This window comes from Musa acuminata, chromosome BXJ3-2 (genome assembly GCF_036884655.1).
Source record: "Musa acuminata AAA Group cultivar baxijiao chromosome BXJ3-2, Cavendish_Baxijiao_AAA, whole genome shotgun sequence".
Taxonomy (NCBI): Eukaryota; Viridiplantae; Streptophyta; class Magnoliopsida; order Zingiberales; family Musaceae; genus Musa; species Musa acuminata.
Window position 1 is genome coordinate 25,156,412 of NC_088350.1, and position 15,314 is coordinate 25,171,725.

General features: G+C 39.7%; 2 protein-coding genes across 2 annotated transcripts; one reads left to right on the forward strand and one right to left on the reverse strand.

Moving 5' to 3' along the window:
• Nucleotides 1-3,634: 3,634 nt before the first annotated feature.
• LOC135631977 (protein BZR1 homolog 1-like) lies at nt 3,635-6,297 on the reverse strand. The gene is made up of 2 exons (XM_065140184.1): nt 6,004-6,297; nt 3,635-4,612 (listed from the first exon to the last, which is right to left on the reverse strand). The coding sequence occupies exons 1-2, from the start codon at nt 6,220-6,222 to the stop codon at nt 3,899-3,901; spliced, it is 933 nt and encodes a 310-aa protein (XP_064996256.1). The 5' UTR covers nt 6,223-6,297; the 3' UTR covers nt 3,635-3,898.
• Nucleotides 6,298-10,571: 4,274 nt separating this feature from the next.
• LOC103976177 (uncharacterized) lies at nt 10,572-14,842 on the forward strand. The gene is made up of 6 exons (XM_018820181.2): nt 10,572-10,682; nt 11,332-11,422; nt 12,302-12,552; nt 12,647-12,820; nt 13,268-13,586; nt 14,093-14,842. The coding sequence occupies exons 3-6, from the start codon at nt 12,448-12,450 to the stop codon at nt 14,362-14,364; spliced, it is 870 nt and encodes a 289-aa protein (XP_018675726.2). The 5' UTR covers nt 10,572-10,682; nt 11,332-11,422; nt 12,302-12,447; the 3' UTR covers nt 14,365-14,842.
• Nucleotides 14,843-15,314: the final 472 nt, after the last annotated feature.

The following is a 15,314-nucleotide window of genomic DNA, read 5'->3' on the forward strand; positions in this document are numbered from 1 at the left end:
AACCAGTGTGATGATAGATAGGTACACTAGCAAAGATGAGATTTGATCGATGACCATGTCCAACCAGATATGATTTCTCCATGCATTTGCTTATAGGAATCAGCCTTCATACTGATACAGATGATCTAGCAGGCGCAAACTGCCTGAGATAGATCTAGTCCATCTGCAATCAATCAATTCTTGAGGTTCTGTTGTAATCATTTTAAGCAGCAGCGCATTAGTGGGTTGCAGATTCTTGTGTGCTTATAATTCGATAGGAATCGACAACGCAAAGCTTGTCTTCCCAAGTTGCTTCTGAATAGGTTGGTTTGATGCAGATGTTTATATAGAGGACATGGGTGCCTTCAATGCATGCAGAGACAATTATGTGGAACTCATCTTCCTCTCACACAATTACTACATTTGGGTCAGAGCTCATCAATTGCATCTTGTTCTTCCAAATTCATGGCTCTCGGTCCTGCCATTCCATTTCTAGGAGGAGAATGATGTCATCGATCTTGGTCCCTGGTACACATCTCCATGAAGTGCTTCTTATTATGGCAAGCAGTGACAACTTTTTCTCACAGCCATGTTCTCAAGGGAAGCAGCTGAGAACTTATCAGTCCAAGTAGGCATGGCTTGGTCACAGATGTGGACATGAGCGAAGAGTTAATAAGCATGTTGATCAACAAGCGAAAAGCAAGAGAAAAAACATGGTAGGAACTAAAGATTGATCATTAGTGCTTTTACAAGTTGATCTCAAGAGAACTATAATAGAGACACAGAGACAGAGAGAGAAAACAAGTTGAGAGTACAAGTCAGTCATAACTTGCTCTGCAGCTGCTCAACTGACTGATTACAAGTCAAAATGATCCTTCTCTACATTGATCTTCTAATTTTTTTTGATAAATGAAACAACAAATTAGATTGTGAACAGAAAATCCAAGACATGAAACATATGCACAGTGGTTGAACAATTAGCTGTATGAAGCACCAGTTTTTCTGCATATGTCTGTGGAAAGAGCATAGAAGGCATGAGTTTATTACTTCTTCATGATGCTGTTGATGGTTTTGGTGGCAATGCCTGACAACATCAGTTGATGCAATTCTCAGAAGATCAATAAATCCATGATAATTGTTTCCGAACTTCAAAGTTCTTGGAGCAGAGAATTTAAAGAACAATGTTGCAGCAACTGTTTGGCTACTTAATGTGATAGAAAGCAAAGGATAGGGTAAAATAAATGAGAAATGGTAGAAATCATATCATTATACTTCTAGCGCAGCATACAGTTTTCTACTGTTCTCAGCCAGGAATACACTGCAATGATTCATTGGTAGAATTGTACAGGTTTGTCTTATAAGTAGCTGAAAGCCAAACGAAACGAATTATGAGGCCAAAACTTGAAGCTTATCATTGAATCTGAATTCTTCTGCTGATATGGTTTACACACAAATTTAACATTGAACCTGTATTCCTGTTCATACATTATGTTCTTGATTGACAGACAGATTCAGTTGGTTGTCATAGATCAACATTTTAAGGAAAAATTTAGATGGATGTGCCCCAAGAAAACAAGCAGAGTTCGTAGCCGGTACTGATCATTAAATGAAACTAATTGCTTCCTCCCTTGCTGCACCATGCAGATCATCAAAACACTTCAGCTACCAGCAAATATGAAGCAGTGCATTGAACACCAACCTACTGCATTTCTACTTGGTTTCAAGCTCATCTGCTGCATTTAATTCCATAACAATCTTCTCACAGTCATTAGTTCTGACTGTAGCAGAATTCAAGATTTACCACTTAACTGGAGCTCTTATTTTAAATGCAGCATCTGTTCATTCCTCTGTTTCATTGAGGATTCACCATCAGCATTTCTTCAGAGTGAACTCATTATTTCTTCTTTGGTAAGTTCTTCCTTAGAAGATCACAGTAACTAGCCTAGTTAGTATCAGCCTATTGTTACTCTCTCATCCAAAACCTCATAAGCCTTCATGGCAACAGTGGCCACCCTAATTTCTCTGTCACAAAGATGAGAAATTGACTTTCAATACATTTAGCTTTGAATTACTAACCTTCCCATTTAGCTACCACTAAGTTGACAGTATAATAATTTTCCATCTGCCTTTTCTCCCTCAAAGAAGTCAGATTTTCCCTTATCCTCTCACTGTACAGGCAACTCACCAAAAGAAACTGATGGATTTGACATTGCCAACTCCTGATGATATTGATTGCAGAGAACTTTTAGCTCTATACTTGAATGGCTGAAAAAGCAAACTGAACCCATCATCCTTGGTGGTTAAGCTGCTCATGGCTCTCCTTGGTATACCATTCTTTGTGTGTGAATCCTTTTTGCTCAAGCAGTAACTTTCAGTTGGCTAAATGATACCTAGAAACTTTAGTAGCAGTCTTCATAATTTAAGAACCAAACTCTGCCAATGGAAACAATACACAAACTCACTGCCTTGTTTATGTTGCTTAGTCATGAAGCATGGAGTGCATCTATGAAGAACTCCAGAGTTCAGATGGAGCATCTGTTGCTGAACCAATGTTCTTAGAGCCTGCTGATATTATCTTTCATGAAAGATGGAACTCATTTTATGCTCTTTGTAGCTTGTTTGGCATTTCCTCTATCTGATGGAAGGTTGAAATGCTTTAATTAACATGCCATTTCTGACCAATTACACTGTCTCTATTTGACAATTGCAAATTAAGTGTTTGGTTAGGGTAACATGAAGTTCATATACCAACTCTAATCAGAACCTCCATAAACTTTCTTGTGGATGTTAAAATGTCATATGAGATCATTGAAACTCTTGAGCATCATTTATCATTGATTTATGAAGCATCTCTTAAGATATTGGAACAGAAAACCCTGTATCATGCCCTGTTTTTGTTGCTATAGCTTTTACCACTGATCCTGTAAGACCATGGTAAGATTTTGATTGGATATGCTGCACTTTGTTCTTACATCATCTGTTTGATCCATGGACTCTTTTCAGTTGATAGGGCTCTTTCAGTGGGCCCAGCTATAATTCTGGGGAAGCAGACTTTTGCCATGTTTGGTCAACAGCAACATCACACCCTACACATACACATCACATGGAGAGGGGCCCTTCAAGCTTTTGTTGCTGCACTTTGACCCTTCCCCACACAAAGCTAAAGCTTGTGCAGTGTCACAATTGGATAAGCATTCAGCAATCAATAGGCTGTGAACCCCCAGCACTTTGTTCCCACCCACAAGGAATTTAAGTATTGACTCACAAGAACCACAATTCTGAGTGTCTTGAAATATGTCCAGTTTAGATCATTGTATAGGGTTTTCTTTCATCTGAAAGAAAAAGAGTCACAGGCTTGTGCAGCAACTATCAGCCAATTATTCATGCAGGTATCAGTAAAAAGCTACAGGATTGACCAAAACTCAATAAGTATACTTAGCATCAGTTGAGGTAATTGATAAAAATTGAAGTGACAACAGTTTGCATGAGAACATTTGCAACCGAAGCTTTACCCACTAAAGGAGGAGAATTGGATAGCTCAGTTTCTTTCAGGAACTGCTAAATTTAATGAAAAGAGAAAAAAGATGGGAAGTTGCATCAGTGAGTAGCATTTTCTGATATCTTCCTAAAACTTGCAAGGTTCAGCAACAACATATACAACTAAAGTCCAAAAGATTTCTCATTAGCAATTGCCACAGATCACCACCATGCCTTAGAAGTCATGAAAGATGGAATCTGTATCCATGCATCATGGTCTTACAAGAAGCCAAAACAATAAGATCTTGTGCCAAGAGAATCATTCGGGCAAACCTTGGAAGCAAACTAAACATCAATAACTTGGCAGATGTAACCTTCAGTGCATTGAGATGAAATTAGAACTAAGCAAAAAAGCATTTTTGCAAAACATACTCGAGATCTTTCACTTTGATGCCGTGCTTCCCACCCCCAATGTGAGATCAAGATCATCCACCGCGACGTCATGAATCCTCTCCCCCTCCCAAGGTTTCACCCTACCGCTCTCGAATTCAAACTCCATGCCTCCTCTCCCCCTCTCCAACACCTCTCCGCCTGGAGAACTTGCTATGTTCGTTGACGGAACTGCTCCTGGATTGACAAGGTTGTAGGTTGGGGATGCTGGGGCTGTCATCTGGAAGTTGATCCACCGCCCAGATCCAACGGTGGAGGCATCAGATTCATCACATTCAGGTATAGCAGCAGGAAGCCCATGATAGCGGCCCCGGGTAGGGCTAGCAGGGGCGGAGGCAGCAAACAGAGACTGGGGGAATGCACTGTAGTCCCAGTCTGGCTTCCTAATCTTAGGTGGGCGGGAGGCAGTCGGTGAGGAAAGGGGCGGGGTGACAGGTGCACTGTTGGATATTCGAAGAGGTGGGAGGGTGGATAGGTTGCGAAGAAAGGGAAGAAGACAAGAGGGGTTCACACTGGGATTGTTAGAGTTGTCAAGACGACTCGGGCTTGGGAATGAGGATGAGGATGGGCTTGCATGGTAGGAATGAACGGGACTCGGGAACGAAGAGGATAGTGGACTGAGGAGGTGCGAAGAAGAGCAAGGGCTTATGTTTGTCGACGGGCCTCCTGTGGCAACCTCTGGAGGTGGAGGGGGTGGCTTGCATCCCTGTTGAACAGATGAGCATCAGAGGATTATGAAGAATTGAGAGAGGATAAAAGCAGTGATGCTTAGAGTACTACTGACCAAATGCAAGTGTCGGCGAAGCTTTGAAAAATAGCGAAAGTGTTAAAATATGAACTTCAGAGGACTACATATAATTGAGAGTGAGTAATGTATGCTGCTTAGAACACTCCTACTCAGATGCAAGACTTGATGAAGATTTGATCTAGTAAAAGTAATGAAATACTTATCCTTTCTTTTAATTCCATACATCTTCAATCAACTCTGACTATGTCTTTTCAGCTTGACATGCTTTTGTCTTTGTGTTTCTGAAAGGCTACAAAGAATTGGGAGAAGAAAAATGAGCACAACACTTGATCTACTGAAAGTAATGAAAGCCTTTTCCTTCATCTCTTATTCCCAAGTCTTTACATGCTTTTGCTTTCTTTCTGTTTCACAATTCTTTCATCAGTTTGGATGATGCCTTTCTGTGTTCTCGACTCTCAAGGCTCACTTCCAAAGCAAGATGGAGGGCTGATCATTAGAGTGAACAAGGGGAAAGCAATAAAAGGGAGAAGACTAGGACACAAAGTTCAAGAATGCAATCAGAAAAAGAACACCATCATCTTGGGTTGAATGAGAGAATCCAGAGAAGACTACCTCTAAAGTGATCTGGTCAAAAGAAAAAAGGGATGTCAAAGTAGAATTTTTTTTATAGCTATGGTCAGTACTTCCACAAATAAATGAGAAAGATTGCAGCCAGGAAGAGGTTAAAACACCAGTCGAGCAGCTAGATTCAAAACATAATGTAGTACAAGATCTGATGCAATCAAAACTAGTAGTAGAGACATCAAATGATCATAAGAAACTGCGTGGAGAAAGGAGGACGATGAGTCAAAATTCCATGGGAATCAAATAAAAAGATCCCGGAAAGCAGGAAAAAATATGTATTAATTATAGATCAACACCTACTAAGTCACTAATAAATCAATATCTCCATCCCAAAGTAGTTAAACATTCACCCACACAGAGCCAAAAAGGAAGATCTATTTTGAAAGAGAATAAACATGAATAAAAGCTAAACAAGAAAAAACAAGGAACCGCAAATTAGCTGCCGATGAAAAAGGATCTGCGATAAGGAGATCAAATCATAGGGTCATTCCAAAAGAGCCTCGTCAAGATCAAATTTTTGGGTTTATTCCCACCAACAAATTTTGATCTCTTGACGAGGTCTCGTTTTGGAATGATGAGATGCAGATTTCCGTCTGCAAAAGGCCACCCGTGTGATTTCTGCTAATTTCCGAGCTTCACAACCACTGGTAATATCTTAATATCCAGCAGATCGCAGAAAAGAAACGGGAGGAGGAGGAGGAGGAGAGAGAGAGAGGGAGAGAGACCTTTCGGTAGGTGGTGCCGTCGTCTTCGACGATCCAACCAGCCTCGCGGCAGAGAGCCTTGAGGACCTCGTTGTTGTCGCAGTGCTTGGGCAGCTTGTAGTTTCCGAGCGCCCGTAGCCCGGAGAAGATCTTGGCGGCGATCGCCCTCCGCCGCCGCTCCCGCCGCTTGTTGTTCTCCCTCTCCTTCCACGTTGGCAGCCGCCCGCCTCCAGACGTCATCCCTCCCTTCTCCCCTCTGCTCCCAACTCCTCCTCCAAAAACCCAACCTTTTCCTCCTTTACCCTCTCTTCCTGCCCCTCCCCCCCCCCTTTCCACCCCTCGAAGACCTTCCTTTTCCCTCCCAATGGCAGAGGAAGGTGCCCTTGGTGTGAGGCGAAGGCAGGACCGAAGCAAAAATGTGTTTTTTCCCTTCTACTTTGCCAGTTTTTCCTCCTACACTCTGTTGTTTTCTCCTCTCTCTCTCTCTCTCTCTCTCTCTCTCTCGCTGCTGCTTTTGGGCAGAGAGTCTGAGATCGCTCACGAGGAGAGTACGGCTCTATTTTATTGCGATGAGATTGGACAGATTCTCTTCGATGACAGCGAGAGAAGCCCCCCACCTCTCTCCTCCTCACAACCCTCGCCCCTAACACACCTCTCTCTATTCTTTTGAGAGCGTAGTTTTTACCCGAGTTGTAACACCTTAGTCAATGCCTCTGACGCCATTAACAGAGGTTGTTTGTTTATTGTTGCCCAGAGAAGCTCAAAACCTGAGCTCTGTTCTCTGTTGGTTTGCAGATTTCTTTGGAGTTCATCAGCTACCCACAGAATCTGCTCGGTGATTTGCTGAGCTTTAACATTGTCCTCCAAGAAAACTGGGTTTTGTTTGTTTATGATTAGACGGAGGAGATTAGTCTCAGTCCAATGGTCTTTAGTTGAACTGTTTTCCCTGTACTTGCAAGGAGAAAGAGAACAGGATATAGAACAGAGGCTAAGGAGTGGAAACAGTATCTACCACTAGATTTTGTCCTGCCGAGTGGGCTCTTTGCTAATGTTGAAAAGGATCAAGCAGTAGAAACTGGTGGAGGCCATTCAAAGTCCTTATCCACATAATAACAATAAATATTAATATTTCAATTATTTGTGATCCATCAATTTTCATTCATATAACATAAAATATTAAATAGGGAAATCAGAAATGCAGTAGAAATTGAAGGTTGTGTGTAAGCTAATTCCTGTCACTGATAATTAGATGAATGATATGGCCTGAGCAGTGTTTTTGGTTGGTGTAAGCCAATATCTGAAATCATAATCATCCAATATTATAACAAGAAATGACTGATTCCAGGACACTAAATTCCATTGATTTTGCCATTGGTGGAGGTGTTTGAAAATTCAAGCAGAGATAGGAGCTGAAACATCCACTCATTTAATATGGATTTCAGATGATCAAAAATAGGAGAATCTGTTTGGTCTAAAGAAGAAATCCCAGATAAAGTTTCTTCCAATACCTAAAGGATATGAACTAGATTGAGGGTTTCAGAGAATAGCATCAGCTCAGCTTAGTTTGTTTTCAGCAAACAGGCACAAAACAATTGACCAGTAAGTCAAGCTCAAGCAATTAGACAGAAATAATTGGCAACATCCAAGGATGCATGTGGTGTTAAAATGGATCACATCACCTATCTTCTTCTTCTTTTACCTCTTCTCTCAATTAATGGCCATGGTGGTCCATCCCATGCTTTTGTGGAAATTGAGCACTTCTAAGCCTATCTATCTCTCATGGTCAAACCATCACATGTTCTTATTCTTACAGCAGCAAACCTTGACACAGTTCTCTTTTCATTTATGTTTGTTTCCAGTCACACTAAAAAAGAAAAAGAAATTATTGAATGCACACTAACAAAGCTCGAGTACTTGAGACGGTTTGTTGTTGTTGTCGGAAGACTAATCCGGTCATAGATTCTTCTGTCGAATTAAATAGATTGGAATATATTTCAGTCTAATATGATTGTATTCTTAACCTATTTTTTTCTTTTTCTGGTCATGGCTTTTTCTAGTCAATGAATTAATCTAAAAAAAATAGCTATGCTTCAACATTAGCCAGCATTTGCCAGTTGATCAGGGTTGCTTATACATCATGCCTCTATATGATGTCAGCCATGACCAAATACTTGGTGCTATCTAAATTTCAGAACAGACAAAGTAAAATAACTACATCATTCATTAATTATCAAGATATCAAAACTAAACTCTCTCTCTCTCTCTCACACACACACATCATGTGCCACAGTGATGATCTCAGATGTCCACACTGTGAGCAAATTGTAATCCCAAGAATCATTATTCTAATTGTGCAGGACTGGTGGGATAATGTTTTCCCAATCTGAGCAACTTCTAACACAATTAAAAGGATGCACTAAGATGAGATAATTTTACACAGATGAGAGACAACAAACACTATCTCTAGATTAAGGTAAAATCTGCTACTCACAGCCTTTTTCCTTGTGGTCTGTACAACACAAATGACAACAGTAATCCTAGATGAAATAGTGTACTGATATAAGGAAAATGGAAACAATTAGAGTGAAGAAGAAGAAGAAAAGAAAAAAGAGGATATGAGTAGCCAGCTTAGTTTGCTTCTCATACTTATTAGCCCAGCTGTGAGAGCTGAATCAAAGAGTACTCATCACAGCATTAGTCCACAGACAGTTCTTGTATGACCTAAAATACTTGAAAGGGCTTTGTAGGGAACCAGCCAATGCAGAGATATTGGATCATTAGAGAGGTAAAGCAAAAACTGCATGAGGAATCAGAAGATGGCAACTAAAGATAAGAGTTAATAATTTGTAATCCTTCCTAGCATACATATGGCATGTATGTATTTAGAATATTCCATGTGCAGTTTTTCTTGGGAACTCAGAAGAACCAAAGGTTGTGTTTCTTTCTTGTGGAAAAGGCTCAAATGTCTGAAACAGTGACAGCATAGCAAGAGATGATCTCTTGGTTGAGAATTAGTGAACACATAGCTGAAAGCAGAATACAGGCTACTAAAATGAAATGTTATGCTACAGCGCTTCAAAAACAAGGTGAGGGCATAATTTAGAGACCCAGGTTTGGGTCAAAAGAGAATGTATAAGAAGAGATGCAATCATCTAAATGAACAATCATCATCTAATTTGCAATTTGCTTGATGAGTTTGTGCAGAAAACCACCATTTCAATCTAACACTGCTCTAAAAGCAAACTAAATTCCATCAAGATTATTTCCTGGTCTGCTAATATTCGCATCCACCACTGGTATCTTTTCCTTCTCTCTTTGATAGAGATAACTGGCACAGATCAGGAACACCATACTTATCAGGTTGGTTGCATTAGTTCCTCCCCTTGCAGAAACATCACCAGGTTTCTTCTCTCTCATGTGTATATCCAGCGCAAATGATGTACGCATGGCTTCCATCATACAATGCTTGATGCCAAAGCACTTGGAACAAGTCTTCTTGGCTATATTATGGTACGATCTCCTTTACAATGCATGGCGGAGGAAAAGTATGGCAGTGTGAGGCTGCATTCTTTCTGACTCCATTGACGCCATTTTTGTCTTGTCCATGAATAGGTAATTAATACGAAGAAAGCCACCGTCGATCAATTATAAATTTTAAATATCTAATACAATTAAAATATCACATGAAAACTAGTGTTCACCAATGAGAAGAATCCTTCATGGGTTGACGGCCACGAGACGCAGCTGTCGATCAGTGGATAGCCAGTTCTCTGAACCCTGGCTCGGTCGAGACAAGGTGTGTCGGGTTCGTTTTCTTTTTCTTTTTGGTACGCGTAAATCAATTTATGCGAGGTGGAAAGTCTACGTGGACCCCACAGGAGCTCCTTCAGTCACCAATGAGAAATTATTTTCGTGGGGCGACAGCCACGAGCCGCACAGTTGTCGACCGGTGGATGGTGAATTCCGTGTATCGTGACTCGGTCGATACAGGGTTTTCTGGACTCTTTTTCTGTTTTTTTTTACGGTGGCAGACAAAAAGCTCAGATTGTACAAGTGGATGTCTACGTGGATGTGGTCCCGGTTATCCGCCTCATGCCACGTGTTCCCATATCGGACAATCGCTACCGTGGGTAGACGCGGGCGAGTGAGGACGGGCAAAGAGTTGGCTTAAACGCTCGTCTAACGGCCGAGAAGCGCCGTTAATCACAAATAATCGGACGCGGCATTATCCGTTTGCAAACTCACCGCAAAAATTTACTGCTCACCATATACCTGCCTGTCTCACGGTTGGTCCCACTGATGAGGCTGATGGGTCGAACGGGTAGGAATACCCGTGGCTAAACGATGCTCAAGTGGGACCTCGAGTTGCCTTGAAAGTCCAACTAACTATACCTTATTTTTCATTAAAAGGCACCGAAAACAAAATCCAGAAACGTTTTTGTTTTACGCAACAGTTACAAGAAACAAAACAAGCGCTAATGTACGGCGTCAACGCTCCGGTAATGGCGGGAGTGCATGTCTGAGCTTGCTAATTGTGGGCTGCTAAACCCTGGTTAAGATAGCCAAGCTTCTTCCGGTCACTTCGTCTCACTATAAAAGATGGCCGCCTATTCCCGATCTGGGTTCCCGTTACCGTCTGTCCTTGCTCTCGTCGTCGATTTTGCTTCTACTCACCGACTCCATCAGCTGCTTCAGTAGAGGTAAACGAGTTTAGGATCGTAATCAATTGCTCGTTCTTCTGTTACGCTGATGATGATTTGATCAAACAGGGGAAGGGAATCCCCCGTGTCGTTTTCGAATCGATCCTATGGTGCTCGATGCCCCCACTTGATTTGTTGCTAATTCTTTATCTTTTAGTCTCTTTGGGATCTTTCTGTGTGATTGCTGGAGATTGTTGATTTGAGCTTTGCGTATATTCGTGAAACGGGTTCTTGAATCGAATCGAGACTTTTTAGTCGTTTTCTTTGCTGTACTTCGGTGTTACCTTTCTTTTCGGATCAAAAGTCACATTTTTTCATGTTAATTGAGCTTAACCCCAAAGTTTAATGGGGAAAGTTACAGTCTTTTTTGTGTTTTTGGTAGTGTTTGATATAATTTATACAACGGAAGATGTGATTATACAAGAATTTCAATTTCAAGATCAGTGGTCTTTTCTGAACTTGCGATGCTTATTTGTTTTTCTCTTGTACTATGTTTTTTGAGAGAAGGAAGCTTTACCATTTATTCTGGCTGCGTTTGACCTTGCATTTATTTTGCTTTTCTTGAATCAGGTTTGATATGTGCCCTTCAGCCCCAATATCTGTTCAGCTTTGTATCGATAAACATTGGTCTGATGAAGAAGTTATACAGTTATTAGGAGGAAGAACTATTGGGGATCTGATCGTGGCGAATCTGATCACTGGGGTCGATCCTTTCAACATCGAACCATCGAATTCTTCTGGTTAGCCTTGAATTGATTAATACTTATACCCTTGTCGTGGTTTGCATACAACTGTCAGGTATCATGACTCTGAATCTTGATGTTTGTGACGAGTTGTTTTTTCCTTGCACTGTTAATGGTGTGGATATATCTAGCTTCCGAAGGATTGAATGTCATTACATGGATATTTCGTATCTTCTTTTACATTAGAGATTGTGCTTTTATGTAAAAGAAGGGGCTTGAAAGCAATAACTTCTAACATCAGCGAAAATTGTGGAAACTTAATAGCCTTGAATACTAATGTTCTTTTGTCATAGATTCTAGTAACTTTTTAACAATGTGGAATTCATTGCAAATATGAGCAAAAGATCAGGTTGTTCTTTTGCTTGTAACTTGATTAGGCATGCACGACCACCAAGGACATCCACTTACAGTTTAAATTCTTTTTCCATAATTTTGCTAAATCTAGATTCTAAAAGTTCGTAAAGCGATCTACAAAAAGGTCAGAATCCTCTAATGATGTGAATCCCTTGCAATTGCAATTTGCACTAATATTTAAGTGGAGGAGGTAGACTAATCCATGTCAGTTACATTGAGATTAAGTATCCATATAACCCTGTGAGACTTACAAAAAAAAAAGAAGCTAAATGCATGGACATTCATCAAGGGAAAATATTTTGTTTTATCAGCTCGCAATGTAGTTCCTAAGTTTTCTTGAACACGTAGAGTGAACAAGCTACTTTTTGAAGGAAAAAGATACAAAACTTCAACCCTGAGTGGAAATAAGAGCTTCAGCTTGTTCTGTTGTTCTCTCTCTCCTTTAACACTTTATTTATGTTGCACTTGATAAGTTCGATTAGACTGCAAAATGGAAATGAATAGGGAATATTTGTTATGCAGAAGATTCTTGGTACTTGTGCAACTCCAAAGGCCAGCAATATCCGAACAGGAGAAATACAATTACAGAGACAAAGTCTGGATTCTGGAGAATAAAGGATGAGTGCAGAATATTCACGAATACCACTTGTGTTGGTAGGAAAACGACAATGGAATATTATGAAGGGAAAGTACCCAAGGGAAATAAAACTAGGTGGATGATGATTAAATATCAGGTAGAGTGTAAGACTGGGAATGGGTTTAATCAACAAAAGGTACTTACTACATTTTTTTCCATTACCTAGCCCATGTTTTATTTGTTTTGTATACCTTTAATTATATGATTGATATGCGCAAATCTTTCCGCAGGACTATAATTCATTATGCAGAGTTTTCTTGCAAAATGATTGGACAGAATACGAAGACCAACACTATTCTGCTAGTGCCAATGTTGGTGGTGAATATATCATCCAATTGGTGCAAGTCTATCGAGAACCAGAAGAAACAAATTTACCTTCCAAAAATGTGCTCAACAGATCCCTGGTAGGAGACCCTATTTAGTCTTACTACTTTTGCCAAACTCTACAGATTACTTGTTCGTATTTATGGACCTACAACATCTTCATATTTTCCTAATAAATACCTATGGTCATCAAAGTCACATGCTGCATCTTGAACTTATTCAGAATAATCATATACTGATTATGGTTCTGTCGGTGCTCTGTATATTGTTATCTTCCTAACTGATGGTTTGTTTTTGTCATTGCTACCAATCATTTGTCAGATGTGGAACCCTGAATTTTGTTCAGGGCTGTCACATATTGAATGTGATTTCTATCCTTGCTCTATCTGATTGTTGTCTTTTCTCTTGTCATTCTTTTTAAACTACTATACATTAAGACCTTTTCAGAATCATGCTCAAGTTTTGTGATTAATTTTAGTGTATATTTCAGTTGGACAATTAAGAGGGTTGTTTCCTTGAATGAGCAGGGGCAACCGGCATTCTCTGAAAGTGTTGGTGAACCATTACATGAGAATGTAGTGGAAGAGATAGAATCAAATTGCAATTTTTCAATTGGAGATTACCTGGAACTGAATGATTTAATGAGTCCAGAGACATCTTCATCCAGTTCAAACAATTCCAGCTGTGTGTCAACCAATTCTTATGACTACTTTGATGCTGATGCATTTTTGTTTTCTGTTGGGGATGAAGACAACATGAGATCTGATGAAGAATATTTAGATCGTAGATTTAGTATCCCTATCTTAATTGAATCAAGTCAGACTGCTGTTAGGCCTTCCTCACCAGGTATGGCAAATTTGTGAACTTTTATTGATTAGTTTAGGCATACATAATACTGCGTTAATTTAAGATGGTACCGTCTTATTGTTTAAGCATGTGTTATAATTAGGATTCCATGTTTGTAGCAACATATCTTCTTGTTGAACACTTCTGACTTTCTCAAGCTAACCAAGTGCTGGACTTCTGCAAATCTTGTAGATTATTCAAGCTTATGCTATATCATATCCATGATTAAGATTTATTCTTAAAAGCAGATTGCCTCACTTTGGCATCGGTAAAGTTAAATTGTTTTTGCTTTATTGTGCATGAATTTTGTCCTGAGCAGAGATCAATATTTGATATCTTTGTTGCTGCAAATAAATTCTCACCCTCATGACAAACTTCAAAGAGAATACTGTGTTTGTGTGTTTCTAGTTTGATATGGTGGATGTCATCTGAAAAATGGCTATACACAAGCATTTTACTTCACAATATCTGAAAAAGATGCTAATTTTATATCTTTTTATTTGCAGGCTCAATTCATGGCAATAACAATATCGTGACTGAAGAGAATATGGCTACCAGTTCACTGCCTCGAAACGAAATTTTAGACCAAGGACTTCCTGTATCTAATGAGGAGGTGCAGTGCACGAGAGATGATAAATCAGAAAAATCTGAGGGCAGTCAGACAAACCAAGTTGCTGATAGTTCATTTGATGTCAGGAGTATGCAGGGTAATGGATTGAAGAAGACTGGTAAGATTGCAAAGCTTGGCAAGAAATACTGCTGCTTTGGATCATTTTAGTCAGTCATCTCACTCATCCTATAGTTGTCGACAAAGTAGATTATGAGGTCATTCTAATGAAGAGTTGCAATTGTCAAGCAACTTCGCTGGGAAGCTTGGGTTCAAAATCTAGAGAAACACTGCCTTTTTTTTGTCAGTGTTCTTTGAACAAGAGTTGTCTCACTAATTAGAACTTCATCTGGAGGTGGTTAGGAATTCAAGTTGCAGATTTCATTGAGAAATCCTTGCCATATGGCATATTTTATCTTCACACAGCTTCTGTTGTATTGCACAAGTTACCTCAGCGGTCACAGTATCAGTTACATCTTCTGCTTTATTAGGGGGCATCTGGAGGATCATTGCTATTAGGTTTCATCTTAGATTCACCCAGTTTATGTGAATAAATAAAATCATAGCAGATGGGTGTTGATTTCACAGTATGTTAAACAGTATGTTTACATTCTCTTTCTTGATCTAATGTGAATTATATAGTTTGTTATGTTTTCCTGTATCTGCCTCTTACAAATGCTCATTTGTCTGCTATTCCATGACACTATGTTGTGATTGGTTGTTGATTTCTGATTTATCACTGAGCAGTTGCTTTTGACTTGATTTACCTATACAAATTCTTTCTCTGATTTCTTGTCTTGCCAGCCAAGCTGTCAGCTCAGTGGATAAAAGTAGCAACTTTTACCACCATTAACCTTTATCTAAAAAAAAAGTTGCAGCAAAGGATGTAAGCTCATGCTGCTTACAAGAGAATAAATCATGTGTGCAGTGGGTCCTCAAAGAAGTCTGTAGAATTCTAAAGATAAGGATCAACACTTTTGGGCTCACACTGCTCTTTGATTTCCCTCAAAGACTCAGCAAAGTGAGAAGGGATACAAATATGCAAATTGCACAAAAGTTTTCCATGCATCAAGTGAATCATATGAAATATTGCCAATTCAGATAAATTGAGACCTTAGCAT